This window comes from Magnolia sinica, chromosome 2, assembly GCF_029962835.1.
Source record: "Magnolia sinica isolate HGM2019 chromosome 2, MsV1, whole genome shotgun sequence".
Classification (NCBI taxonomy): Eukaryota; Viridiplantae; Streptophyta; class Magnoliopsida; order Magnoliales; family Magnoliaceae; genus Magnolia; species Magnolia sinica.
Window position 1 is genome coordinate 4196121 of NC_080574.1, and position 26702 is coordinate 4222822.

Sequence of the window (26702 nt, forward strand, 5' to 3'; positions counted from 1 at the left end):
CCAAATCTGTGGAAGTGCTTGTGACCCACCCAAATCAAATGGGATCCAGTCCAAAAGTAGGTTGTATTTTCTTTTATTTATTATATAGTCCTATTGCCATGTCAAGGTCACAGCTTTGGATCCGAGCCACATTTTAGGTTTGCCATGCATGCTATTTAACTGCCCAATTGCATGTTAGATGTCCTCCCCAGACATTGGGGAAAAATGTGAGACCCTAAGTAGTGCTAGTAAAGGACAGCCGTCTACCTGATTACCAGACGTATCCGACCCTAGTTAATTGGATATGAATAGATATTGAAATTTTTATCGGATTCCAAAAAATTTACCCAATTACCTGATTAACTGATCACCTGACTTCTAAGAGGGTCGGATACAGATATGGCTTACCCGACACATAAAGGCATTTTTGTAATTTATCAAACTAATAATATTTTTGCCTAACATATTAAATATTAATATATGATAAGTTAATCTGCGGTGTTAACTGATTTTGACATATATATAATTTGGTTGATGTGGTGATTGCTGATGAGTGACTTTATCATTTGTCAAGTTGATAAGCTTTTATTGAAATACTCTAGTATTTGTAGCTTGATAATAGGTAATTATATTCTAAAAATGTCACTTTTTACTAGCCTATTAGGTATCCGTTGATGGTGAAATATTTTTTCCTTCTATTTTTAGGTATTTTTACAAATTTATTAGGTATTTAACTTACTTTTTTAACTTTTTAATCTAATTAGATATTACTTGGAAACTTGATAACCTGACCATTCAACTACTTTTGATAATATCTATATACAACTTATGTCTGACATCTTGTATGATATCCAAATCCGTATCTGCATCCGATATCGAACACAAATATTGCAATATCTGACGTGTATACAACCTATTTACTATTTAGAGCGTTAACCTAAGCATTAGGAGGATCCAAATGATGTAAGGTCTTGCACATCACTAGCTGGAGCATCTCTGTGGGTGGAAGGCTTTAGCTGCTCAAACCATCCAATGCGTCTTGAGGCATGGAAATTTCATGCCTTCATATCATGCACTGAGCACATGGCACGTGTATGGTGATCTAAACGGTGCATCCTGCAGACCCTAGCATTGATTGGCCACTAACATAAAATTGTTGTGATTGTGCATCTTAAACCATTTGATAAATGAACTTTTCTTTTTCACCCAAAGTGAGTACTATCTCTCTTTTTTTTTCATATGTTCTTTCAGTGTCCCATTCAAAGGGTTGGAATTGTTCGTTTTCAGTTATGGCCTCTTTCACTATGGACTAACTGAACCAGTGGTTTTGATCTCGCCCAAGTGTGCCCCATGTGAGGCAAGAACATGTAGGCATGGTACCAACATGCATCCAGAGCACCGAATCAGCTCCAAATATCAGAAGAGGAGCAAGAGAGCAGCCCATCTGATGGCCCAAATGAGCATGAAAACGAAAGCCATACCATCCTGTTGTATCCCTAGCCCTTGGTAGGGATATAAGAAGAGACAGGGTACCCTTGAACTCATGTCCCTTAAGTAGTTCATTCTGCAGGTCACTTGCTCGAAGTGTCCTCTTAAGCTATTCAAGGAATGCGTCCCTTCTCCTTCACTTGGACTGCAGCCAGCCATCATGCAACAGGAGTGTACACACCATGATCTATTTCATCAAATTTTCGGACGATATTTAACGGCTTTTTAAGTTCACAGGAAACAACACTAGTGAAGAGGATGGCATTTTCCTTTTACGGCATGTTTGGTGCCACTGCAGATTGTGATTGAGATGAGAATCACACCTTCTGCTTCATTCACTTGTGATTTGGGTGGAAAAACTGGGAAAACAGAATCCTGTAAAACATGGGTTCTAATTTCCATAGCTTGCGACCCAAAAACCACATTGAACAAAAGTTCTAACACCATGCATCTACATCCTGTTTTCATGCACCTAAGAAATATGAATCATGAATTAGACCTGCAAAGCAGCCAGGAGAAATCTTTCAAAAATTTATCTTATGTAGTTCTGCAAAAAAGGGCCACTTGGGAACATGCATGCCTGCTCTACGATGATTTGCGATTAGGTTTTCATCCAAAACTTCCCTCCCAAGGTGGGAAAAAAAAAAAACAGAAAAAAGTGAATTTTTTAGGGAACAGGCATTCCCTCATTCCACTTCGGTTTGGGTTTCTGTTACATGGTTCCCAAACACAAACAGATTACACAACAGATGGCCTGTAAATCTTATGGTGATTTGGCTTTCCCTGATGTAACATGTGTTGTATGCATAGGGGAGATGAAGAGTCAGTTGATCATCTCTTCCTGCACTTTCAGGTAGGGGTGGAGGGGTTCTCAGAGTTAGGTGGGTGATGCAGAGAATCCTTTATGATGTTATTGCAGGTTGGACCACTGGCCCATTTTCGGAGTGTGGCAGAAAGATTAGGGAGATGTTCCCCTATGCTATTTTGTGGGGAGTTCTAAGGGGAGAGGAATGGCAGTGTGTTTAAAGACCAGTCTTCCTAGAAGGATGAAATTTTCGCTATCTGAGCATGGTTAAGCAAAGCCATTTTTTGACACAAGAGGGTTGAACAACATTGCTCATGCTGCACCCTTGAAGTGCTTATTCTCTCCAATGCTAAGGGTGTGGGGCGCCATTGTATGTCGGGGTTTTCCGTACCAATGACAGTATTTCTCATACACTAGATATTTCACGAATTTGGCCACAGATCATGGACAAAGCTAAATTAAGATTTCATCATAGAGGGTTCTGAGCAGAGGTAGAAAATTACATACTATAAACCTTAATTCATATGAGAAGCCCAAACCTATATGCAAATTGACAAGAAAATAGTATTGGTGCAAGAAAAATCAATCCATTTCAGATATCAAATCAAGGATCAGGATGCATCTCTTGACTTGGGCATTGTATATAAAGGACTGAACATCGTTGAAACAAATGCCATGAGGGAATCAGCCCTTGAACCCTTGAATTCTATCAGCAACGAATCTCATAGTCGTATGATTAGAATAGATCCATCCATTTCATTATTACATGCGTCTGAAGACCATGAATTATATTCCCAGCAACGCTCCGATAGATCTTGCAGTTCTTTGGGTCATACCAGTTTTTTTATACGCACACACCCACACACACCACAATGGGTACTCAAACCCATGACCTACCCATGACCTTAGTGTTGAAACTCTTGTGAGTTTACCACTAAGCTGTGAGTAACAACTTAAGGGTCATATCGGTACTAATGCCACAGTGTGTATACACACACACACACACACACACACACACACGGAAATGCTCACCTGCGAACTAGTTCGTACGTACTACATACGAACTTTTTTGAGAACCCATCATACGTGATGTGGATCCAAAATCTGAACCGTTCATGTGAAGAAGCACCTCGTGAAACCCCCTGGGACCAAGTTTTACTTTGATCTAAAACTTTGATAGGCCATGAAAAATGAAAACAGTTTCCTCCCTTGATTTGCATTTCTCTTTGCTATGGCCCACCAGAATTTTAGATCAGGGTGAAAATTTGTCACATGGGGTTTCATGGGATTCCGCATCACATGGACCGTTCAGATTAGACACCCATGACACGTGTGCAAAGGTGCGCACGTGCATAGGTGCGCAGGGGAGCATGACTCTCTCTCTCTCTCTCTCTCTCTCTCTCTCTCTATATATATATATATATATATATATATATATATATATATATATATATATATATAGGGAAAGGGTACTATGCGCTCGACCTCACGATTAGCTCCCGTGAGGTCGAGCTGTGTGGGCCCCGCCGTGATGCGTGTCGACCATCAACACCGTGCATTTGATGGGTACCCTCTAAATTATGGGATATCCCAAAAATCAGCCGTATACGGAACTCAGGTGGGCCATACCATCTAAAATCATGTGAAACACCATTAAAACATATAAAAGCACTTGGTGGGGCCCACCTGAGTTTTGAATTCTGCTGAAACTTGGTCTGAACCCTCATGCAAGTGGGACACACATAATGGATGGGCTGGATTTGCAAACCACATCTCTGTGGGCCCAAAAAACTGATTATGAATGTTTTAATGGTGCACGGCCCCTCCCCACTTCTGTATGTGGTGTGGCCCACACAAGTCACGGATTGACTTGATTTTTGAGACCTAGGCCCACGATGGAATGGTGCATCTGACTGATGGGTTAGATGTTCGAAACGCATCACGGTGGGGCCCACACAGCTCGACCTCATGGGATGGACTCGTGAGGTCGAGCGCATGGTACCTTTTCCTATATATATATATATATATATATATATATATATATATATATATATATATATATATATATATATATATATATATATATATTGTTAGTACACACCCACTGTCAGTTCACACTTCACTGTTAGCAACCCCCACATGCATATGGTTACCATGCAATGTGTAAAAATTGAGATAGGTAAGTGATTCTAGGGTACCATTTTTTTCCTGATCTACTTGATTCTCAAAGCATGTTTGGATTGCATTGGAAACAGAAAGGAAAGAAAAAAATAACTATTATTTCCATTAGCACTATTTTCCCTTGGATTCTAACATTAGAGGTTTTGATTAGATGGCAAGTGAAAATCTCATATATGTAAGATAACAATCACATAGTTTCTTGTGTCAGTGCTCCCATGGAAAAGTACATTGATTGCTACATAAAATCCTTTAGGGTGTGTATGTTTTGCTGAGTTACATTGGTAAACACCGGGAAGAACATAATAATTACAATTTACATTGAACTACACTGCATGCCAGAGTAAGTTGACTACAGAGATTGTGTATTTGTTTTCTTTGATATTTTCCCGTATTAACAGTTGATTTGACAAAAATCCTGTTTGTAATGAATAGGAAATACCATCATCCAGTGACCTTCCTTCGTTTCATTGTCTGCCAATGTATACCGCCCACACCCCCCCCCCAAATATCCGATTGGGATGCAAGGAGACCGTAAGGACAATCTTCAGGTCCTTGCGACGGTCAGCAACCTGCGATCCATAAGGAAGAGAAACACGTAGATTAGAAAAGGGATGGTAACTTGATGAAGATTCTATGAAAGAAGCAGCGAATGTTGAAGGAGATGCATCCGATTCGTTGGAAGGGTGGTTAAAAACGGATGGATGTTTGGGAGGGGGGTCGAATAGGTGGCGGAGAAAATGGCAAGAGAGATGTATATAGACAATTGAAGAAGGCTGCGTGCATGCATACTCTGCTATCTCGAGAAGTCAAGTCGCTCTGTGTGGTAAATATGCAATGAAGGCCTTGGATATATCGAATTTCACTGAAGCAGTGTCAGATGAAAATGGCTGCATTTGACTACTGCATATCCTTCTCTCTCCAAATGCATGAGAGTACTAATTCCGATATTTGCAGGATTTACTGGCGTAACTCGCAAAACAAACATGGCCTTAGTTTCTTGTGCTACTGTGGAAAAGTACACTGATTGCTACATAGAATCCTTCCTTTTCTTTGTTATCTAAACATCCCCCAAGTGTCAAATCAACAGAAAATCTTCTCAACTTCCTTTCTTTTCCCTTGGATTCCATGTATCAGCACATGCCCTTAGCACTTCCTGATTTCCATTCTTCTTTATCCTTTGGAGCTGTCTAAGAACAAAGCCATAGAACAAGAGAAGAACATTCTAATTCTGGCTGGTGGACACAAAGGCCTTGTTGAGTCTTTGGGTTTAAATAAAAAAAACCAAAAGCTTTGAATCTCTAGAAAGAACAGGTCTTTCTATTTCATTTAATTGAGAGATAATCATGATTTATAATCTTCTCAACTCTTGCAAAAATAGAAGAGAAATACTAAGAAACTCTGGCAAAGTGTGATGGATAATTCACAGGCAGTTAGAAATTACTGAGAAATTGCATACTTGGCAAAGAGGTAATTCAAACTAAACCATCAAAATTATGGGACCCGATTAGATGTACCATGAACCAAAAAATTACTCTTATTTAGTTATCTAAGTATTAAATTTCTGAACACTTGCTGGACAGTTAGAAATGAAAATATCCATGACAGACTTAAAAATGAAAATATCCAATGCCTTAGTTCACAAAACAAGAGTCCATGAAGAAGAGATTACAGCTCAACCAATCTGAATTTATTTATTTTTTACCGTAACTCAGCGCAGTGGTTTCCACAAATTAATCAGTTTAGTTTGAGTTGATATATGCCACAAGTACCATTTCTGAGCGCCTGCGTATCAAGCTTCATAGCACACAGTGTATCAATCTTCCCAAAACAGAATCTGCATTCTTGCATATAAATTCGTGCAGAAAGGAATCATTTGTTGCGGAAACTCGGGCAAGATCCTTTTTCTATCAATCAAAATTGCAAAAGATAGAATAGCAACATTCAGAATCAGGAGAAAATAAGCTTACTTTTCATCAGAACTATGTTTACCAGAATCTGAAACATTAGGTAATGGTAGAGCACCATAAACATGCGATTCTGCAGATCATTTAGGACCTTGAAATGGCTTATCTTCTATTTTTATCTGCCGATCTCATACTAGAAATGTACCAAAGCACATAATCCTCCAAAAACCGATGCTCCCGCAAGCAAACGATTTTATGTAGACTCGGATTTTTCGGATTCTTGATCAAGTTCTTCGACTTCAGTGCCTCAAAAACTAAATGCCGCGGAACAATCCGGGTCTCCAAATTGAACATCAGAAGCCTCGGACAGCGAGCAATGAAAGAAGGCTCGTACTTCAGCACCTTCATCCAGAAATTCAACCCACGCCGGATCTTCCCCTCCGACAATGCCAAACAGTAAGGAAGGTTCCGGAAGGCAGTCTTTGTATCGGATTCTAACCATCCAAAGCTTGCAAAGATCTGGAACTTCTTCTCCAATGTTGTCTTACTGAGAGAGCACAGCACATCAACTCCATAAGCAAACATCCCTGAACCACGGGGGATCCCGAATTCGAGTTCAACTCGGTCTGAGTTGTGCTCAAGCCAAATGGGCTTCCGCAAGAGGTATCTAGGGCTTTGTACGACGAGCTTCTTGATTCTTTCGTCAGCCACACCGTATTTCTGTAGAGTCGAGATGTTGGGCTGCATTTGTTTCTGGACATCGCCCGCGTTAAAGAGCCATCTGGATCTCTTGAGGACTGTTGCGACGTCTCCGTCATTCCAGATGAGAGTTCGAAGGAAATTAAGTGAAGGCAAAAGCTTGTTTTCAGCGCTTACGGTCAGAAGTGTCGGATTCACAACTAAAACTTTCGCCAGGACAGGCCCTGTTAGACCTATTTCTTGCAAAATTCTGATTTTCGGCAGAAGGGTTTTCTCGACATGGGCGGAAAGCAACGTGGGCAGTAAAGAAACGAGACTCTTGATGTGGGTATCGCTGAAACCGCAGTTTCGGAATAAGCTGACAACAGAGTCGGGTTTTTTGGGGGGATTTTATGTGGGCGAGGCGTTTCGATGCGAGGATTGCTCTTTCTGCTGAGAACCCAAGTGAGTTTATGAGGTAATCAACGATTAAATCGGTGTTTGGAGGTGGTTTTTCGATCGAAGAAAATGGGGGAAATGGGGAAGGAGAGGAGGCTTTTGCAGTCGGTTTTGAAGAAGAGGAGATTGTAACAAAGGCCAGGCATTTGTGGATTTGAATGAAATGGATTTGCAATTTTCCGTTTCAAGACACAAGCTTTCGATTGATGTGTGTGTGAGAGAGATCTGTGAAAAGACTTACAAATGGTTTGGGCTTTCTTCTTGGTGTGGGAAGAGAGGGAAACTGTAAACTAAAAGATTCACATCACCTATCCTTTTATTAGTTGAGCTGGAGTCTTGCATGTGTTATTTTGGGTGGCTTCGGTGGATCCACCGAGGTAGGTGGGATCTCTGACTGTGGGGCCCACCTCGATGTACGTTATCCACGCCGTACATTCAATTTTGATAGACGGTTTCTGTAGGGTGGTCCACTTCAGTTTTGGATATGCTTCAATTTTGAGTTTATGCCTTGAAATTATCTCGAAAAGTGAGTGAAGGGCATAGATGAGACACATACATCACAGTGGGCTCACAGATTTTACTCACTGCGATGTAGTGTACTGAGTTATTCAGTATGCTAACCGGGTCTTATTTTGGTAACTTAGGCCGTGTTTGGGCAGTGGGATTAGAAGGAAATAGGTGGGATGGGATTCGTCTGGTCCTGTCCCAATTTCACACCATGTTGGGGAAAAATGGGAAAGCTTAGAATTAGATCAGATGGAGCTGCATAGGGTCCAGTGCCAATTTTACTCAAACGTTGGCAAGTTGTGTAGGTCCAACCACGATGTGTGGGCTATATCCACACTGTCCACCCATTTTTTGAGATTATTTTAGAGCATGGCCAAAAAGTCAGGTAAATCTAAAGCTCAAGTGGACCCACCATAGAAAGCAAAGGGGATTGAATACTTACCGTTGAAAACTTCTTTGGGGCCACATAAGTTTTGGATCTACCTCATTTTTAGGCCTATGCCATAAAATGAGGTTACAAAACAAATGAACTATTTAGATATAACATGTGTCTTATTCTCAATAATTTTAAATGATGGTGGGTATATTCATTCAATGCCACTGTATTACCAACAAAGCATGACATTAATTTTATCACAGCACAATCCATGCCATGGGTAATAATTATGTTTTTTGAATCCCATCCTGCCTAATCCCTTCTAATCCCGCCCAAACACGCCATTAGGGCCTGTTTAGCCGGGCCAATCCTATGGGATTAGAAGGGATGGGATGAATTTTAAGGTAATGATAGTGGTGTTAATGGATTGAAAAAAGATCCATGGGATTGCTATATCCCGAGATAGGTTCACTAAGTCTATTTGGCATGCTCGGCATATCCCGGCATTTTACCTTCCAATTCGTCTAACCAAGGGATGAGATCAATTCTAAGGTAATGACGGTGATGTGAGTGGATTGTTTTAAGATCCATAGGATTGCTTATGTCCCGGGATAAGTTCACCGGGTCTAATGGCTCACTATGCATATTCTGGGATACCGTGATCACATCTCTTCAAATATCGTGGGATCCGTCCGGCCAAAGGCGTGTTTGGGCGGTGGGTTTGGTAGGGATTAAGTGGGATGGGATTTATCTGTTCCTGTGCCAATTCCACTCCCTGTTTGGGAAGAATGGGTAAGCTTGGAATTAGAGTAGGCGGAATTTCATTGGGTCCGTGCCAATATCACTCAATGTAGCAAGTTGTGTAGGTCTCACCATGATGTGTGGACTATATCCACACCGTCCACCCATTTTTTGAAATTATTTTAGAACACGGGCAAAAAAATCAGGTAAATATAAAGGTCAAGTGGACCCTACCATAGAAAGCAATGAGGATTGAATACTTACCGTTGAAAACTTTTTTGGAGCCGCATAAGTTTTGGATCTAACTCATTTTTAGGCCTATGCCATAAAATGAGGCTACAAAACAAATGAACGTTTAGGTATAACACATGTATGTTATTCTTAATAATTTCAAATGATGGTAGGTATATCCATTCAATGTACCACCGTATTACCAACAAAGCATGAAATTAATCTTAACGCAACAGGCGACAATCCCTGCCAAACACGCCCTAGGAACCTCAAGGCCTCGCTCTTCTGTCCTTATTCTATTTTCTCAGTATTCAATCTCTGCAATCTCTACAGAAATGCCTGTTCTCCAGCACACTCTCCTCTTCTTCAAAAACCCCAGGAAAACCCTAATCTCATCCTCCCACTTCATAGCTCTCCTGTCATTCTCAACCTCCAAAACCCAAGACCCACCTCACAAAACCCAAGACCCACCTCACAAAACCCCTTTCATTGTCGATTACCTCACAACCTCATTTGGGTTCTCATCAGAGAAAGCAATCTCTCTATCTACGAATCTCACCCACATAAAATCCCCCAGAAAACCAGACTCTGTTGTCTCTTTCTTCAGAAACTGCGGTTTGAGCGATGCTAACATCAGAGACCTCATTTCTTGGAGACCCAGGTTCCTTTCTTCCAATGTGGAGAGAACCCTTCTCCCGAAAGTTAGGATTTTGCAAGGGCTCGGCCTCGCCGGCTCTGGCCTGGCAGAGGTTGTAGTCTCGAACCCAAGGCTTCTGGTCGTAAGCGCTGAGCCTGTGATCAATTTCGTCAAAACTCTGCTCCATTCTGAAGAAGACGTTATCAAATTCCTCAAACGATCCAAATGGGAGTTTTCTGCGGCGACTGTTGAGAATAAGATACGGCCCAACATCTCAATCTTGCAGAGCTGCGGTGCTTCCAGTAGCAAGATTGCGACGCTCCTGGTGAGAAACCCGAACTTCTTCGCGCAGAATCCACGTTGGGTTAAGGATCTTACCAACCGTATCGAGGAAATGGGGCTTCCCTGCCAGAATGGGATGTTTTTTTATGCTGTGTTTACAGTTGGTTCGATGAGTAAGACTGTATTGGAGGCCAAATTCAACTTGTTCAAGAGCTTCGGGTGGTCGGATGTCGATATCCTTTCTGCTTTTGCAAAAGCTCCTGAATATGTGAAGTATTCCGAGCGGAAGAGTCAGGAAGCAATGAATTACTTTGTGAAGGAGCTTGCATGCGAGCCATCATACATTGTTCGCTACCCCAAGCTTCTCTCATACAGCTTGGAGAATAGGATAATCCCTCGATGTAATGTGCTGCGGATCCTGAAATCAAAGGAGTTGCTGAATAAGAACCCCAATTTGTATCCGATCGTTTCCTTGTCAGAGGAGAAGTTCTTGAAGCAGTACGTGCGCCCGTATATGAAGATAGCTCCTGATATCTGTCAAGCTCACTTGGGGCGTATATGATGGTTCCATCGACTGAACTTCAATAATCCTAGACACCTGGATGGGCGGCCACATGCGTTGCAGGCATCTGCGCTATGCATTGTTTGGGCCCCAAATTGTAGATGACGTTGCCCAGAAATTTGGGTGGTCAGCTCATAAGGTGGGCTGCATATGTACAAAACCAATGTGGGATTTTCAAAAACGATTGCTGATGGTCCACATCCAATGTTCAGATGTGGGCCTTCTAGTTGACCAGCTTGATTTTGGTCCACGCCATTTACAGGGTGGGACCTGACCGATGCATGGCTCGGATGTCTGTGACACATGACCGCATGCCTAGGTGAATGTGGGCTTATCAGAACTCCCATTGAAAAGGTATGAAGATGAAAGAACTTTTACTTCTCATCGTCATTCATGATTCGAGCTTGAAGTATAAAGAAATGTTATAGATGTGGTTCTAATCTTCTCCCCAGAATTGTACAACTTACAAGCAGGAATACCATTTTTTTTTTAGTTGCAGCCAAAGTTGAATGGATGGATGATACATGAGAACAGTTCTCTCCTTATGGGGATTTTGTAATAGTGTCAACCGTTTCATCTGTCAAATTCAGGAGGAATGTAACTTTCAAGCTTACAGATTGGATGTCATATTTGATCTCTTTGTCAGGGAGATCAATCCATTAACATTGCTTTTTACAAAATGGGTTGTTTTCTGCGTTAGACAGTTTGCATTTGCAGGCACTAATCCTGTTAAAATCATCAACATTGGATACCATATTTCTGTAATTTTGGATATGAAACTTACAAGTTGAATTTGAGTTACAATGAGCTGGTCGGGGAGTTCTTTTCACATGATTCGATTCAGATGTTTAGGAACTTGGAAGTTTTGGATGTGGGTCACAATAAGATCATTGGAAAGCTTCCTTCGCTTGACTTGTTGCCATCGCTTCGAGTCTTACGTGTTGGAAACAATCAGCTCGAGGGGTCTATTCCGATGGAACTCTTTGGGAGTTTTGTGCCATGGGAAGAACTGGATCTCAGTGGCAACAGATTTTCTGGTAAAGAAATCGTGATGACCCTTCTTAAGTTCATATGCATGTTTGATGTATAAATAGTCCGTAGCCCAAATCGATGCGTTCTCCTTAGCTTTTGTTATCTTTACTGAATTTTACAAGTAATCACTTTATTGTGCTATAGAGAGCAGTGAAGTGGCAGTAACTGTTCAACACGATGTTGGTCTGACTACATGCTGAATTTCATTTTTCCACCCATTTATATTCTATATTTGGATGTAGAATTGGGGGAAACTAATTTTTTGTGGACTTAATTCTTGTCATTATCATCATCATCATAGCCTTGTCCCAGTTATTTAGGGTCAGTTTTAAGAATCTTGTTTGCTAATCAGGATTTGGATCGGGGTTCATTTTCATGGTAGCTTGGCAAAAGTTTGATAATCGGCTTCCCACTCAACATCAACCCTCCTTTTACCCTCCCAGTTGGATATGATGCTTATAGGTGGCCCTAATAGCTAAAAGAAGGGCCAATGCTTACAATGTATGAAAACCTCATGTGCAAACAGACACATCGGTAGAAATATATGTTCATGGTAACTTGTATTTCATTGTAATTTTTAGTTTATAAGTGCCTAAGATATGGAAAAATGCATCAAAATAACTGGAGACACATTAGAACTATTTTTTTGGTATACAGATGATGCTAAATATAAGGATGAAACATGCATTACGGTTGTTCCCAATAGGATTGTCAATGCTTGCTTGACATTTGTCAGAAACAGGAGTCAGGCACAACAATCTGTTTAAGCATTGGATTGTGCTTGCTACATATCTTGCACGACGGAACACATGCCACATGCTCAACCAAATTAAAGAAAAATAAATAAATGAGTCAACTTGGAAGGGAAATAAGCCAAGCCTCATGACACAATTGGGTGAGCCGTCTCCCAACCATTGGCTAAATGGTGGATGGGGGAATACATACTAGCCACATATTATTCAACAATCTCCTTCGAGGCTGAAACTACGTCCCACTAAATGGTTATGACACTCACTTGATCCAATGGACCACACCAAGGGCATCACTGACAATAGGTGCGCACATAGGAATAGGAGCCTGACTGTTTTTCTTTGCCACTTGTAGAAATCTGGATGTGCATAATAGTTGACAATGTTATATTCTTGTACTCTTGCCTTACTGGTCATTGTTCTTTTTTCTTAGTGATATGCAGATTTTAATTGAAAATGTTCCATCTGTGATATAACACATGATTTCAATTTTCACAGGCTCTATTCAGAGTATCAACTCTACAACTTTGAAGGTTTTGAATCTTTCATCAAATGCACTATCAGGTTCATTACCTTCCACTCTTGGAAGCTGTGTGAAAGTGGATTTGAGTAGAAATATGATTTACGGAGGCATTTCCGCAATGCGGAGCTGGGGTGATTCTTTGGAGGTTATTGATCTGAGTTCTAATGCATTGACCGGGAACTTTCCAAATGTGACCTTTCAGATGCTGACTTCTATCAAGATCAGTAATAACTCTCTAGTTCTTCCATCTGTACTAGGAAGCTACCTAAGTTGACTACCATTGACCTTAGCCTTAACAACCTTATGGGAACTATCTCGAGTAGCTTCTTTGTGTCATTGACCTTGACAAATCTGCATCTCTCAGGAAATGGCTTTACAGAACAATTCCTCTACAAAGCTCAGACTCAATTGAAGCATTAGTTATACCTTCTCGTTCTCAGATGGAGTCCCTTGATCTGTCTGATAATTCATTAACCGGTGCTTTGCCTCCAGCAATAGGCAACATGGTGAGGCTTAAGTTGCTGAATCTTGGGAAGAATAATTTGTCAGGAGGGATACCAAGTGAAATAACCAAGCTTAATGATTTGGAGCATCTCAATCTATCTTGCAACAATTTCAAGGGTGAGATCCCTGATAGGCTTTCAGCAAGTCTAAAAGTATTCAATGTGTCCTATAACAATTTATCGGGTCATGTTCCTGAAAATTTGAGGAGGTTTCCATACACCTCATTTCATCCTGGAAATGATTTACTAATCTTCCACAACAGTTTGCCTTTATTCCAGCCAGGGAACAATGGTTATGGCAGGGGCCATCATCATCTGAAGTCTTACATTAAAGTAGCAATTATTGTTGGGTCTTTTGGGGCCCTCATGATGATCATCATTGTCTTGCTGGCTCATACTAGGTCACGGTTGCAAGAGCTTCATGGCAGAGATGGGTTGAGCAGCCAAAATACTGGCAGAGATGTTACAGCGGGGATATTTACTCGTCCTACCCTCTTCGGGTTCACCATAAATACTGACCTTGTTCCAACTTCGTTTGAGTTTTTCTAATGACCACTTGCTAGCTTCAGATGCTAGACCCTCAATAGCTAAACAGAAAGAGTTTGTAACTGAAATTGCAGAACATGGCATTCCTGAGTTAAAAGAAGCAGCTTCAGAGTCCATAAAGTCCAACGTGCCAGATAAATGTCTTCCGGCCACGGGATGGAGGTCCTCTCCGGGTTCCCCATTATCTTCTTCCTACCACTTTATTGAATCATGTGCAGCTGAGCAACCTGTGACATTAAGTGTGTATTCTCCAGATCGGTTGGTTGGAGAACTATTTTTCCTTGACAGTTCTCAAGTATTCACGACTGAGGAACTGTCTCGTGCTCCAGCAGAAGTTCTTGGTAGAAGCAGCCATGGGACTTCATATAAAAGCAACGTTAGATAGTGGCCATATGTTGACTGTGAAGTGGTTGCGAATAGGCCTTGTGAAACATAAGAAAGAATTCACCAAGGAAGCCAAAAGAATTGGAACTATCAGGCATCCCAACATGGTTATATTAAGAGGCTACTATTGGGGGCCTAGGGAACAAGAAAGGTTGATTCTTGCAGATTATGTTGATGGTGATAGCTTATCACTCCATCTCTATGGTAAGACCTATGGCATCTCTCTCTATATAACAACAGTTCCATAAAGCTTAGTGTGGACACTGTAAATCGGTGCCCACGCTGATTTATGGTTTTGTTTTGATGGTGGGGTGACTAGGCTGATTTGGGGATGTTGGAGTCGCTACTAGCCCATGAATCTTAAAATCCCGCGGTCGGCTAGAACCGCGGAATATGTAAGGTTAGAGAAATCCAAGATTCTCCTACTTTAGATTGGCTCCTGGTCTGCGATCCAGGATTCCGGATAAGGGACCTCGGTTACAAAGAAGGAAGGTATTAGGTACCCTATCTGCCCGTATAAATGTACGGTCTCTACTTAGTGTGGTAAAACAATCTCAAGGAACGATGAATGCTGTGGTCGAGATGGGACTAGGCACACATGCAGATTTCGGCAAGCCACAGAGCATACGTCCAACGGCGTGTTTAGAAGGCGAATGTAATGATGCTCATGCAAAGGAAGTAACAAAAATGGACTAGAATGTTAGAAATTTCTGATGTAACAGGATTCGGTGTACGGCAAGTCACAAAGCATACGTTCATTAGAAATCTAAAGGAGCAAGGGGGTTGAGAAAGGAATAAATGTCATGATTATATATGAAATAAATGGATCTTTGGCTTTGAACTTATATAGGTTAACATATGGACCGGACCATGATCAAACTGGGCTCGACTAAATGGTTGGAAAAGGTCAAGAGGAAAGGCTAGGAGGTGGCTTAAAAGATTAAAACTTCGAAGGCTTGGGAGCTCCTTCCCTCTCCTTCACTCTCTTCCTCACTCTCTCTTCCCCTCACTCTCTTGGATGTGGAGAGGCTTAAGGTGTTTGTTTTGTTTAAAATGAGAGGAGGAGAGGGCTATTAATCGCCTTCTCCAATGGCATTGTGGTAATTGTGATGTTTAGGAGGGGTAAAAGCTAAGGTAGCAAGTGGTGATTGGTTGAGGAGAGAGACACGCCATGTGGCGCGATCTCATTGGCTCTTAGGCTTGGTAAAATGGTAAATAGGATCGGATGGGAGGGTAATTCCTGGAGAAAGTTGACTTTCGGGTGTTGTGTCAGCTATTGATCGGAGGACACACGTTCGGCGAGTGGAGGTAATCAGAGTACCACCGGCGGTAGTCCAACTACCACCTAGGTCGGGCTTGGGTCGGGCCCGAACGTGCGGCCTTCGTGTGGCGCTCTAGTTTGTCCGGTGGTCCTTTTTCAGGTTTTTGGCTCGGTCAGGTGTATTTCTAGGCTGTCTTGGCTCAAATGGGTCATAGATTTGGGATTTTGGGCCGGGTTTAGGAGGTTCTAATAGCTTAGATTAGGGTTTCGGGTTCGGGTATGGTTTGGATTAGGGTTTCGGGTTCGGATATGGTTTGGATTAGGGTTTCAGGTTCGGATATGGTTTCGATTAGGGTTTCGGGTTCGGATATGGTTTGATCATGGTCTGGATTGTCCTTGTCTCTTCAAGATGATATCCTGGGTGGGGTATCTATAGATGCCCCTCTTTGTCCGATGTTGCGAGCAACCGAGCGCCAAAGCGAGTGGACACCCTACCCTTCCGGTCAGAAGAGATAGTGATTCGAATCTATTGTTTGCCATTGTATCATTGTCAGCTGATTGTTTGGAAAAGAGACAACTTACACATATTATGAGGGCTGAGGAAAATGTTGTGATTGTCCCTGCGCGTTGGTGCGAGATTAAGAGTCACCAATCACAACCATTTCACGTCAGATTATTAATAGCATTGGAGGGTAAGTCTGAAAGTAGGGCCTCTACACGTTGGTGTGACTTTACGAGGATTCTCGTACTGTTTGGTCTGTCGTTCCTTTACTACGTAATTACCCTACGAGTATTCGATCCATTTGATCGTTAAAGTGGTTAGCTGCCCTGCGCGTTGGTGCAGCCTTACGGGAAAGTCACTATGCCGACTTGGACTCAATCAAATTTTGCGAACGTCCTGTATTAGGTATGTGCAGGTAATCTTTTGTCATGCGATCTTTTGATTCTGATACTTTGGTTACAATGGATTGTTGTCACTTTGAGTTTGATTATTCTTCCCAGAGATAGATCCACTCATTTCTACTTGTACGACTGTTCGGATATAGGGATCGGGTCAATCGTGCTTGTATCATGTATGGATTCGATCATCCTTCGGGGGAATTCGAAAGAGATCGAATCTTATTTAGCTGTTTGCACTGACCGCAACTGGAGAATATGGAAGACTCCTCAGTGTACTGTGCATCGGGTGCGATTTTTTTTTAAAGCTATTCCCTTTGGAACTAGACTCCTTGGGGATTTTATTTGAAAATATTTTTGGATATTTCAGAAAATATCTGTTCGATCTCGCCGGTGGGCATCGTCGTTCGATTTTTATCTGTAAAGAAATCGGATGGCTTCCACTAATGAATTAATGGGGCTAATTGTTTGAAATATTTTTGGATTTTTCTTGAAAGATTCGTCCGATCTCACAGATGGTTGTGATCGTCCGATTTTTATTGTATGCGAGATGACCTCCACTAATAAGTTAATGGGGTATTTCGCTACCATTTATTTGCATTTTTCTTCTTTTTGTGCATTTTCCAGCAATTTTTAAGATGTGCTTTGTTGAGATTCTCACTTTCTCGCGAGAAATTGAATTTATCGCGAGATTTTGAAAAGAATCTTTGCATTTTACTTTTTTACTTTTTTTTTTTTTGTTTTTTCTTTCGGGCTTTATCCAGCGGATAGAGAGATGATCCGAACGTCCCATCACGGCATGGGGGGTCGGCTCGCTATGGCATGTGAATCTGGTTAGAGGCGTCAGTGGGACTCCCGCTGGCGGCAGTCCGATTACCGCCGGTCTAACGCTTGGTCCAGTGGTCTGAGCCGTGCATTGGTCCGAATGATGAGGCTTCTCCCTCTATTTGAAACCGGCCCTTGGACGTCCATGGACTCCATTGTGGTCCCTGGAAGCTTCTTGGTGGTGGTTTTCTTGATTTTTTTTTTTCTTATATTTTCTTCCGTTCTCACATTTTCAGGTGACTTGATCATGTATTTGAAGTTTGAGGATTTTTTTGTTGAATTTTTGGGAGAAGATCTTGGTGGTCTTGGACTTCTCTTTTGGACCATGGGAGGTCATGATCGGGACCATTGGACATTGTCGCTAGATCTCAACCGTTGGATCTTGCTGGATTTTATTTTTTTTTTAAATAAATTTAGCCTATAGAGTTGGCTAGATTTTTTAATTTTTTGTTGGTGTATTATATTTTTTTGTTAGAGTAGGGTGTGATAAGAAAGGGAGCCCCACTCTTTTATTCGGTTTTCATTATTTATTTCTTTATTTTTATTATATTTTTTTTTGTGAGATGATTTGGACCGTAAGATGGATGATTTAGGGCCCACTTGAGCACTTGGATGGTGGGCCGCCATTTGTGGTACATCCCATGTAATTTATTTGATTTGATGTATGGATGTCTTTCCTTAAGTGGGCCCCAAATCGTGATTCCGACTTAGCCAAGTTGAGGTGGACCTTGATTTGGAGATATGGTCCTTGGATGTGATTTCATGGATTCTATGGGAAGTGGGCCTTTGGAATGGGTTTTCTGAAAATGGGCCTTTGGAATGGGCCTTGAGAAAGGGCTTTGGAGAATGGGTTTTGTGAAAATGGACCTTTGGAATGGCCTTGAGAATGGGCTTTGGAGAATGGACCTTTGAAAATGGGCTTGGGCCTTGGAGGCATGGGCCTTGAAAATGGGCTTGGGCTTTGGAGGCATGGGCCTTGGAAGTGGGCTTGGGCCTTGGATGCATGGACCTTGAAAATGGGCTTTTGACCGTTGACTTGCCCCCTTTTCCCTTTGACTTTGACTTGGACTCTTGACTTTTGACAATTGACTTGTGCTTTTTGACTTGAGCCTTTTGACCTTGTGGTAAGAAGGATACTTACCTGTGAGCCTTGTTTGTGCAGCATGCCTCGCCATGGTAGGAATGAGGTCGGCCGTTCTTGCCAATCGGCCGATCCTTGCTATGTACCTCGAGAGGGCCGACACCTTTCTGATGTGACCCGGGAAGGTGGCGCACCTGCGATCCCGAGGGGACGCGAGGCTAGGACACATTGGCCTGATTGGTTTCATGATCCGCAGCCTCTGTTCTTTAAGGTGTTGGAGCGCACTCTGTTTGCCAGCCTATTTTGGATTCGTCTAAGTAAGACGAACATGTCCCTTTTATCTGCCTTGATCGAGCGATGACACGCCGAGACCTAGGGGTGCACATCAAATCGGTAGAACCGTGGAACTGGACCGGAACCGACCAAACGGTCCGGTTTGGTCCGGTTCTAGAGTGCATCGATTCCAGTTCGAAAAATTAAAGAACCGATTATATCGATTCGGTTCTCAGTTTGGGGAAATGTAGAACCAAACCGAACCGTGAATCGATCCGTAGAACCGAACCGTGGATCTGAACCTCAGAACCGAACTTGGAGCCGAACTAGGAACCCTTTGATTGTTTCCATATTTGACTCATGATTTATGGTTTACAATGCACCATTTGATTGTTTCCATAAATGTATTTTAGTATACCTTATACAATATCTAAACCATTCATCAAATGGATCATAACACGAATGGACATGGGCAAGATTATAAAATAAAACATGCAATTGGGCTTGGATTATAAAAAGCCCAGAACCGTGGAACCGATCTGGAATCGAACCGGTTTTAATGGTCCGGTTCCAGTTCGATTATAGGGTGACTACGGTTCGGTTCTGGTTCTGATTATCCTAGAACCGTTGGGAACGGTTCGGTTCCAGTTTCACCCCAGAACCGGACTGAACCGACCCGTGTGCACCCCTACCGAGACCCATACCTTCCATTTGCCCTTTGGGGAGTGGGGAATCACTCCTTGTGACATATATATGCAGTTGGGTCTTTGATATAACGGACGATCTGTTCCTTTTGAGGAGGATCTTCCGGTACCTTCTGATGATGACTGGATGGAGTTGCTGGGGATGATGCCGGATGCTTCATATTTTTTCGGCCATCGATTCAGACTGCTTTGGCTGTCCTCGAACTTTGCTAGGCGCGTCCTCGAGACTGAGGCCACGGCCGTAGTGAAAGCCCGTACTCTGATTTTATACACTATGGGGGCGATGATTTTCTGTCACAGGAACGAGCTGGTGAGTTCTCGTCTGTTATCACTTGTGGCCAATATCACCTTTCCCACGCCATGCAATTGGAATGTAGCCCTCCTTGCCCATTTGTATGAGGGGTTGGATAAAGCCAGCCACTACATTAGCTGATCTTTGACTGGTTTTTATCCGATCATCGATGTACTTTTTAGATCTCCCTTCTGCATTATTCTTCATGGGGATGGTATGTTGCGCCTTTGCTGATTGCGGCCTTGTGCACTTTGTTTTTTTGATCATTTTCCCCACCTGGTGCCCACTCTGATTGGTCATTCACCTCCTTTTCCAAGTGTGATGCTGTGGTATAAAGACAACCGTAGCCGTATGTGTATATTTTCCAATCTCGCCTGGAGGTTGAATGTCAATGCCCTTGTCCCTGATGATGTGAGTGATTATCTTGCCCTGTATTGCTAATGTGTAATCTGCTTTCTGCATATCTTTCTGCCCCTGATCTTTCTCTCTTCTTGCAGTTTCGGACCAGGCTGTACCTCCGGTCGAATGCTGCACTTACCCCTGCTGCTCAGGAGGCTTTTTAGGCCTCACAACGATGTTACATCCTGGAAGATCCTCGTGTGACAAAGTGGTATCTCAGAGAGAGGCTCTTCTGACAGCTGACTAGTAGTCCACTAGTTCCACTTAGTCCACCGTCTGGTCCATCTGATTGGAGATCGGTGCCCGAGCGGGAGTTGGTTGCTGCTTTGGAGGGCTTTGATGCCAGTGCCTTTATTGATCCGGTGAGAGAGTACAGCTACTGGTGCGAGCAATATGGTATCGACCCGATCTTGCAGCCTGACTATGCTCCGGGCGACGGTGCACACTTTGCTGGAGGAGGGCTTTTGGGGCCTCACTTTCATCGGAAGGATACGGATGCCTCTCCCTGACAATGATTAGTTCCACTGTATCATGTGATCATGCATCATTCGCTATATAATCTTCTGTATATATGAAATTTCAGTTGCTTAATGTTGCCTTCTTGGATTGTTCTTGATCATTTCGTAATCTCATTTGGGCATTCGGATGTACATTCCACGGTCTTGGCCCCCTTGAAGTGGACCCTGTCTTGATTTCACCGAAAAGTGGGCCCGAGTGGTAGTCCGACTACTGCCCGCTGACTTTTGCCCGTTCCTCCTGTTTTGTCAGGTGCAGCAGTGATATAGTGGTGTCAGTACCTGCAACGGTACTCCGAGTACCGCCAGCGGTAATTCGATTACCGCCTCTGTCCATCTTTTCTTCCAGCAAACTCCTTTCTTCTATGTCTGCTTTCAACAACTGCTCCTGGTTATTCTCTTCTTGCTCAGACCGTCCGATCATTCCCTTTTGTCCCCTTCTCCTCTTTTTTGTCTCTTTTCTTTGTCCTCTTCTTTCCTTTGTCCTTTTCTCTCCTTTGGATTTATTGTGGCGGGAAACTTTAGAGATGTTGGTGGGTCCATAAATGGTGGAGGGGTTGGTGGAGCATCATCCTCCATTTATGATGGTGAGGGCTCATTTATGGATGAATTGATGGAGGTGGATAGTGGTGTAGTGGGTCCTTTTGGAGAGGTTAATGCCATTTATGACATGGTTCCTACCTCCATTAACGGTGGCCATGGGGTGGGTTTGAATGGATTGGATGAGTGTGATCGGTTTGATGGGTTGGATGGACTTGATGGTTTTGATGGTTCCATGTTTGGTGGGCCATTGGATGTGATTGGCATGGATAGACCATTAGATGGTGGAGATGGTGTTGGAGGGATGGTGGGTGATTTTGATTTTGGTGGGCCGCTTTTGGGTGTCAGAGATGATGCGTCGATGGGAGTGGATGGGATGGATTGGGTCCAGATGGGTGGTGGGCCCTAGCTTAGCGGTTCGAGCGGTTTGGATCTGACAGGTGATGGACTCCTTGCAGATGGCCTGGGTCAAATATTTGTTGCGGACTTCGAGGTAGTGATGGGACAGGCAGCTGTTGTCGGGGACCAGGGTACCGGTCCAGTCAGCTACTGGGATACTTTCAGCGTTGCAGCTCCTGGGGCTTCTGCTTTCCAGACTGCTCCTGATGTGGCGGTCGTTGGAGATTCGGGCCCGCCTATTGTAGCTTTTCAGGATGCTCTTCAAGGTGCGATGGGGGAGTCAGGATTTTTCCGACATCATGAGATTGACCTATTGGATGAGGGGATGCCCATTTTTGACGACTCGCTTGTGGATCCTGGGTTCCAGATTGTAAAGGGCGTGCCTGTCAGGACTTTCCGTTTACAGCCACGCGGCACCTGTTCTGAGCAATTGCATATTCGAATCGAGAGCTTGACCGAGTCTGAGATCTTTGAGTTAGGCTCTTTGGGCTTCTGAGAGGTTCTTCACTTTCACCGAGTTTGCCTAGACTGACGACTGTTGATTGCGGCTTCGTACGATTGGGTTCCAGCATTGAACCTATTTTCCTTTAATGATCTGGAGCTGGGCCCATCGTTGGAGGAGTTTGCGCGCCTATCTGGTCTTCCTCTTACTCGGGAGTCTTATGTTCCCTCGTCTGAACCGGTTTGTCCCACCGATTTGATCTCCTGGTTTGGATTTTCAGCTGCCTTTCCCACTGCAGAGGGTAGGGCGGATGAGCTTTCGCTGGAGCTTCTGTATGATCATTGTTCTACCGCCCGAGGAGGCCCTGGATCAGATCGCCAGCTTCAGTGCTTGAATGCATTGATATTCTGTGTCTTGGCTGAGCTGCTTTTCTCGGGTTGGCGGCAGTCATTGTTAGCGGTTTTACTGGATGTATTTCACCGCGTTCTATTCCATAGGAGCATCGTTTCTGTGGTGCTAGCAGAGCTCTTCTTAGGTATAACTGAGTGCTCACTCGGACACACTCGCATCCTCCGGGGCTGCTGTTCATTCCTTCAGGTACTACTCGCTTCGGTCCTTTTTTCTTTCCTCTGCTTTGTTATCTGTTTGCAACTTGAGCTCGACTTGTACCTTTCTTCAGATATGGTTGTGGGAACATCTTTGTATGACTCCTCTGCTTGTGTGGCCTGATTCTCGCCATGATGATATGCTTTCTCTATTGATTAATGGCCTTCCCCTTGGTGCTGAGGCCACTTAGTGCTTTATCGTCGCATGCTTTCCCAGATTCGAGGATGGGAGATTAATTGGGAGGCTTTGTGGCTTTGTCGGACGCCCTTGATTTGTAGTGCCGCTCGCACTCCTCTGTTGTTGCTAGGCCTCCGAGGATACTGCTCTTATCATCCTACTCGTTTCCTCCTGCAGTTTGGTTTTTGGCAGGATATCACAGATTTCGCCTTTTCTGGATTTGGACATGCTCCTCTTCCTTCTGACTTGATTGCTTTGTACCGACGAGTCTGGATTTCCTGGTAGGGCTCCTTAAATGTGACAACTTTGGATCTTGAGTTTTGGGCTCCTCCCTTGGCGACAGTGCCATACCAGCGATGGGTGGTAGAGCAGTTGCTCTATTGTCAGGTCCCCAGTTGGCATTTAACCGATGAGGCCAATGATCAGGATATGGTTGGCAATACTGCTTCATCATCTTCATGTGTTGATAATTCGTTTGAGGCTTTCGAGGAGCGGCTTTTCATTGATCCATCCTTCTTACTTGCCACGTATGGTCACCTGATCTCCGAGATCATTGTCCTTCGTCATACATGTGAGGATATGGCCCATCGATTGGCAGTGGGGCGACGGTATAATGAGAGCATGCTTGCTGTGCATCGCTTAGAGAGGGACAATACCTTTTACCCGCGCATGGAGATAGAGAGGCTCAGGCAGAGGCTGTCGATGTACGAGGGATAGGAGCTTACCTGGGGTCCCTGATTTTGACCAGCTGCTTGTCCCGTATATATATATATATATATATATATATATATATATATATATATGTATATATATATATATGTTTTCTTGTTATTTTTGCAAGTAAAGAAAAGACAAGTGATGTAAAAGACTTTTAATAAAAAAGAATGTTTTTGTGTGTGTCAAAACTTGTGCTATCTTAGGTTTGGGTTTGTACTTTATATGATTGGAATCAGAACATTAGGTTTAGCCCACGTTGTGGGCAGTAGTCTGGATTATGTACTTGGGATCTTGGTTCCCTGAGAGAGTGTCTAGAATCGTGTCTTTTGGATTTGAGCAGAGCTTGATAGAGCACTGATCCAAGGCTGGTCCTTTCCTTGTATCTCTTTGTTGTTCTTCTTGCCTTGGCCTCTTCTGTACATGCACTTATTATTATTATTTTGTCAGCCATTTTTGCCCGTAGCGCCCTTTCAGGTTTTCACTACGGCCGGCTTTTTCCGTCATTTTTACCCGTAGCGTCCTTTCGGATTTTCACTACCTCCCAAGTCTTTGCTCTTGCCTGCCCCTTGGCAGCTGTGCTGTTTTTACCCTTGGCGCCTTTTCAGGTTTTCACCAAGTCCGCTACATGCCTGCTGTTTTTACTCGAGCTGCCCTTTCGGGTTTTTAGCTCGCCCTTTTTGCTTAGGCATGCTTTTCTCTTCTTCTTTTTTAATTTGCTTTTTTTTTTAGTGCCGGAAGAGATGAAGAGACTTCCTTCATAGTCGTCGCCTAACTACCTTCCTTTCCTTGTTTTTTTTATCACAATCGTAAGCTGTTTTTGATTGGATGATTTGGGGGTGATCTTATTTTCTTTTCCTTTTCAGTCTTCTCTGTCTTTTCCTTCTTCTCTCTTTTTTTTTTTTTTTTTTCATTTTTGTTTTTGTTCTCTTCTTCTCTCTTTTTTTGTGGGAGAAATGATGGGTATTTCTGATGAGAGAGATGACAGATATATTTTTTTGTTTTAGTTGGGAAGAGTGACGGGTAAGGCTTTGCGATTGTAATCATTAACAAGGTTAGGTATGGTTACCCGTAATAGATCTTTACCTTATCGGCGTTGATGGACTCGGGAAGATCTTCTCCTCTCAGACTAGTGAGCCGAAGAGCGCCTCCTGGGAGTACATCCTAAATGATCAGCAGTCCGTCCTACGAGGGTTTGAACTTTCCACTGGGATCTGGCAAGTGCGGCGGTAAGATATGCTTCATGACTATGTCACTAACTTTGAAACTTCTCGAACCCTCTTATTGTAGGCCCGTGCAATCCTTCTTTGATAACATTGGAAGTGGTTTAGCGCATGTGTGCACTTTTCGTTTGCTAGATGCAGTTGATCGTACCTTACTTGTTGCCATTCGCCTTCCTCGACTTCGCTTTCTAGTTGTATTCGGAATGATGGGATTTCGATTTCGACTGGCAGCACTGCTTCCATTCTGTATGCGAGTTCATATGGAGTTGCGCCTGTAGTAGACCGTACATACGTCCGATAGGCCCAGAGTGCGTAAGGAAGCATTTCTGACCAATCACGATATGTCCTGACCATTTTCTCTAGTATGCGAATGATAGTCTTGTTTGCGGCTTCGACCCCACCATTCATCTGAAGACGGTAGGGACTTGACCGATGACGTTGAATCTTGAATTTGTCGAGGAAGTCGCCCATCCTTTTATTGACGAACGGAGTTCCGTTGTCTGTAATGATGGCCTGAGGAACTCCATATCGGCTGATGATATTGTTCTTTATAAAATTGACAACGTGAGATGTTGCGATTGTGGTGTTGGATGCTGCCTCTATCCACTTGGTGAAGTAATCTACTGCCACCAGGATATACTCATGCTCGTTTGAAGCTTTGGGGTTGACTTTACCTATGATGTCAAGTCCCTATATGGAGAAGGGCCATGGTATTGTCAGATTGTAGAGTTCGAAAATGGGCACATGGATCTGATTCGCATGCTCCTGACACTTAAAGCATTTCCTGACGCGTTTGCAGCAATCTGTCTCTATCGTAAGCCAATAGCAGCCGAATTGTAGGATCTTGTTTGCCATCATATGTCCATTCATGTGTGGGCCACATAGTCCTTCATGGATTTCTGACATGATTTGCGCTGCTTCTGTTTCATCCACACAGCGGAGAAGGACTTGGTTGAAGGATCACTTGTAGAGGATACCCCCAGTGATTGTGAACTGGGCCGCTACACGTTGGATAGTGCGACGATTAGTTAATGTTGCTCCTTTCGGGTACTTCTGATGTTCGAGATATTCCTTAATGTCTGTGTACCACGGTTGATCATTCGAAGAGGTTTCACCTTCATCAATCTGCAGGTCTAACGTGGGTTCTTCCTGAAGTTCGATGGTGAGTTCCCATTCAACAACTCTTTTTGTGATCTCCAGCATTGAGGCGAGGGTAGCCAGAGTGTCTGCGAACTGGTTCCTAGCTCGGGACATGTAACAGAATGTGATCTCTTCGAATTCCTCAGTTAGATTCTCTAGATAGACGTGATACGGGATCGACTTTTCATCTTTGGTCTTCCAGTCGCCATTTGTTGTCTGATTGATGATGAGTTGCGAGTCTCCGAGGACTCGTAACTTCTTCACGTTGAAGACTCGTAACTTCTTCACGTTGAGGATTATGGCTTCTCTTAGACCGACAATACGTGCTTCGTATTCAACCACGTTGTTGGTTCATTGGAATGTCAATCGCCTAGATATGGGAATTGGGATGTCATCGGGAGAGTAGAGTATGGCACCTACTCCACTCCCTTTTAAGTTTGTGGCTCTGTCGAAAAAGAGTGTCCACTTTCCTGCCTTTCCTTTTTCTTCTTCCTCGATTATGAGGATATCCTCATCAGGGAAGAAGGTCTTCAACGGTTGGTAGTCAGGCAGGGAGTGTGCTGCTAGGTGGTCTGCCAGTGCTTGCCCATTGATTGCCTTCTGAGTGACATAGGTGATGTCAAACTCAGAAAGCAGTAGTTGCCATT

At 43.2% G+C, this 26702-nt stretch overlaps 2 protein-coding genes and 1 pseudogene across 2 annotated transcripts; 2 read left to right on the forward strand and 1 right to left on the reverse strand.

The window, feature by feature from the left end:
• Positions 1–4949: 4949 nt before the first annotated feature.
• Positions 4950–7446, reverse strand: LOC131238005 (uncharacterized; the record flags this gene model as incomplete). The annotated part of the gene is made up of 3 exons (XM_058236135.1): positions 4950–5022; positions 5243–5636; positions 6552–7446. Coding segments are annotated over 2 exons (948 nt in total), but the record flags the coding sequence as incomplete, so codon positions are not given.
• Positions 7447–9684: 2238 nt separating this feature from the next.
• On the forward strand, positions 9685–11529 carry LOC131238006 (transcription termination factor MTERF5, chloroplastic-like). Its single transcript, XM_058236136.1, has one exon. It carries the CDS (start codon positions 9685–9687, stop codon positions 10828–10830), a length of 1146 nt encoding a protein of 381 aa, XP_058092119.1. The 3' UTR covers positions 10831–11529.
• Positions 10871–26702, forward strand: part of LOC131238007 (probable inactive receptor kinase At5g10020) — a 33028-nt pseudogene continuing 17196 nt past the window's right edge.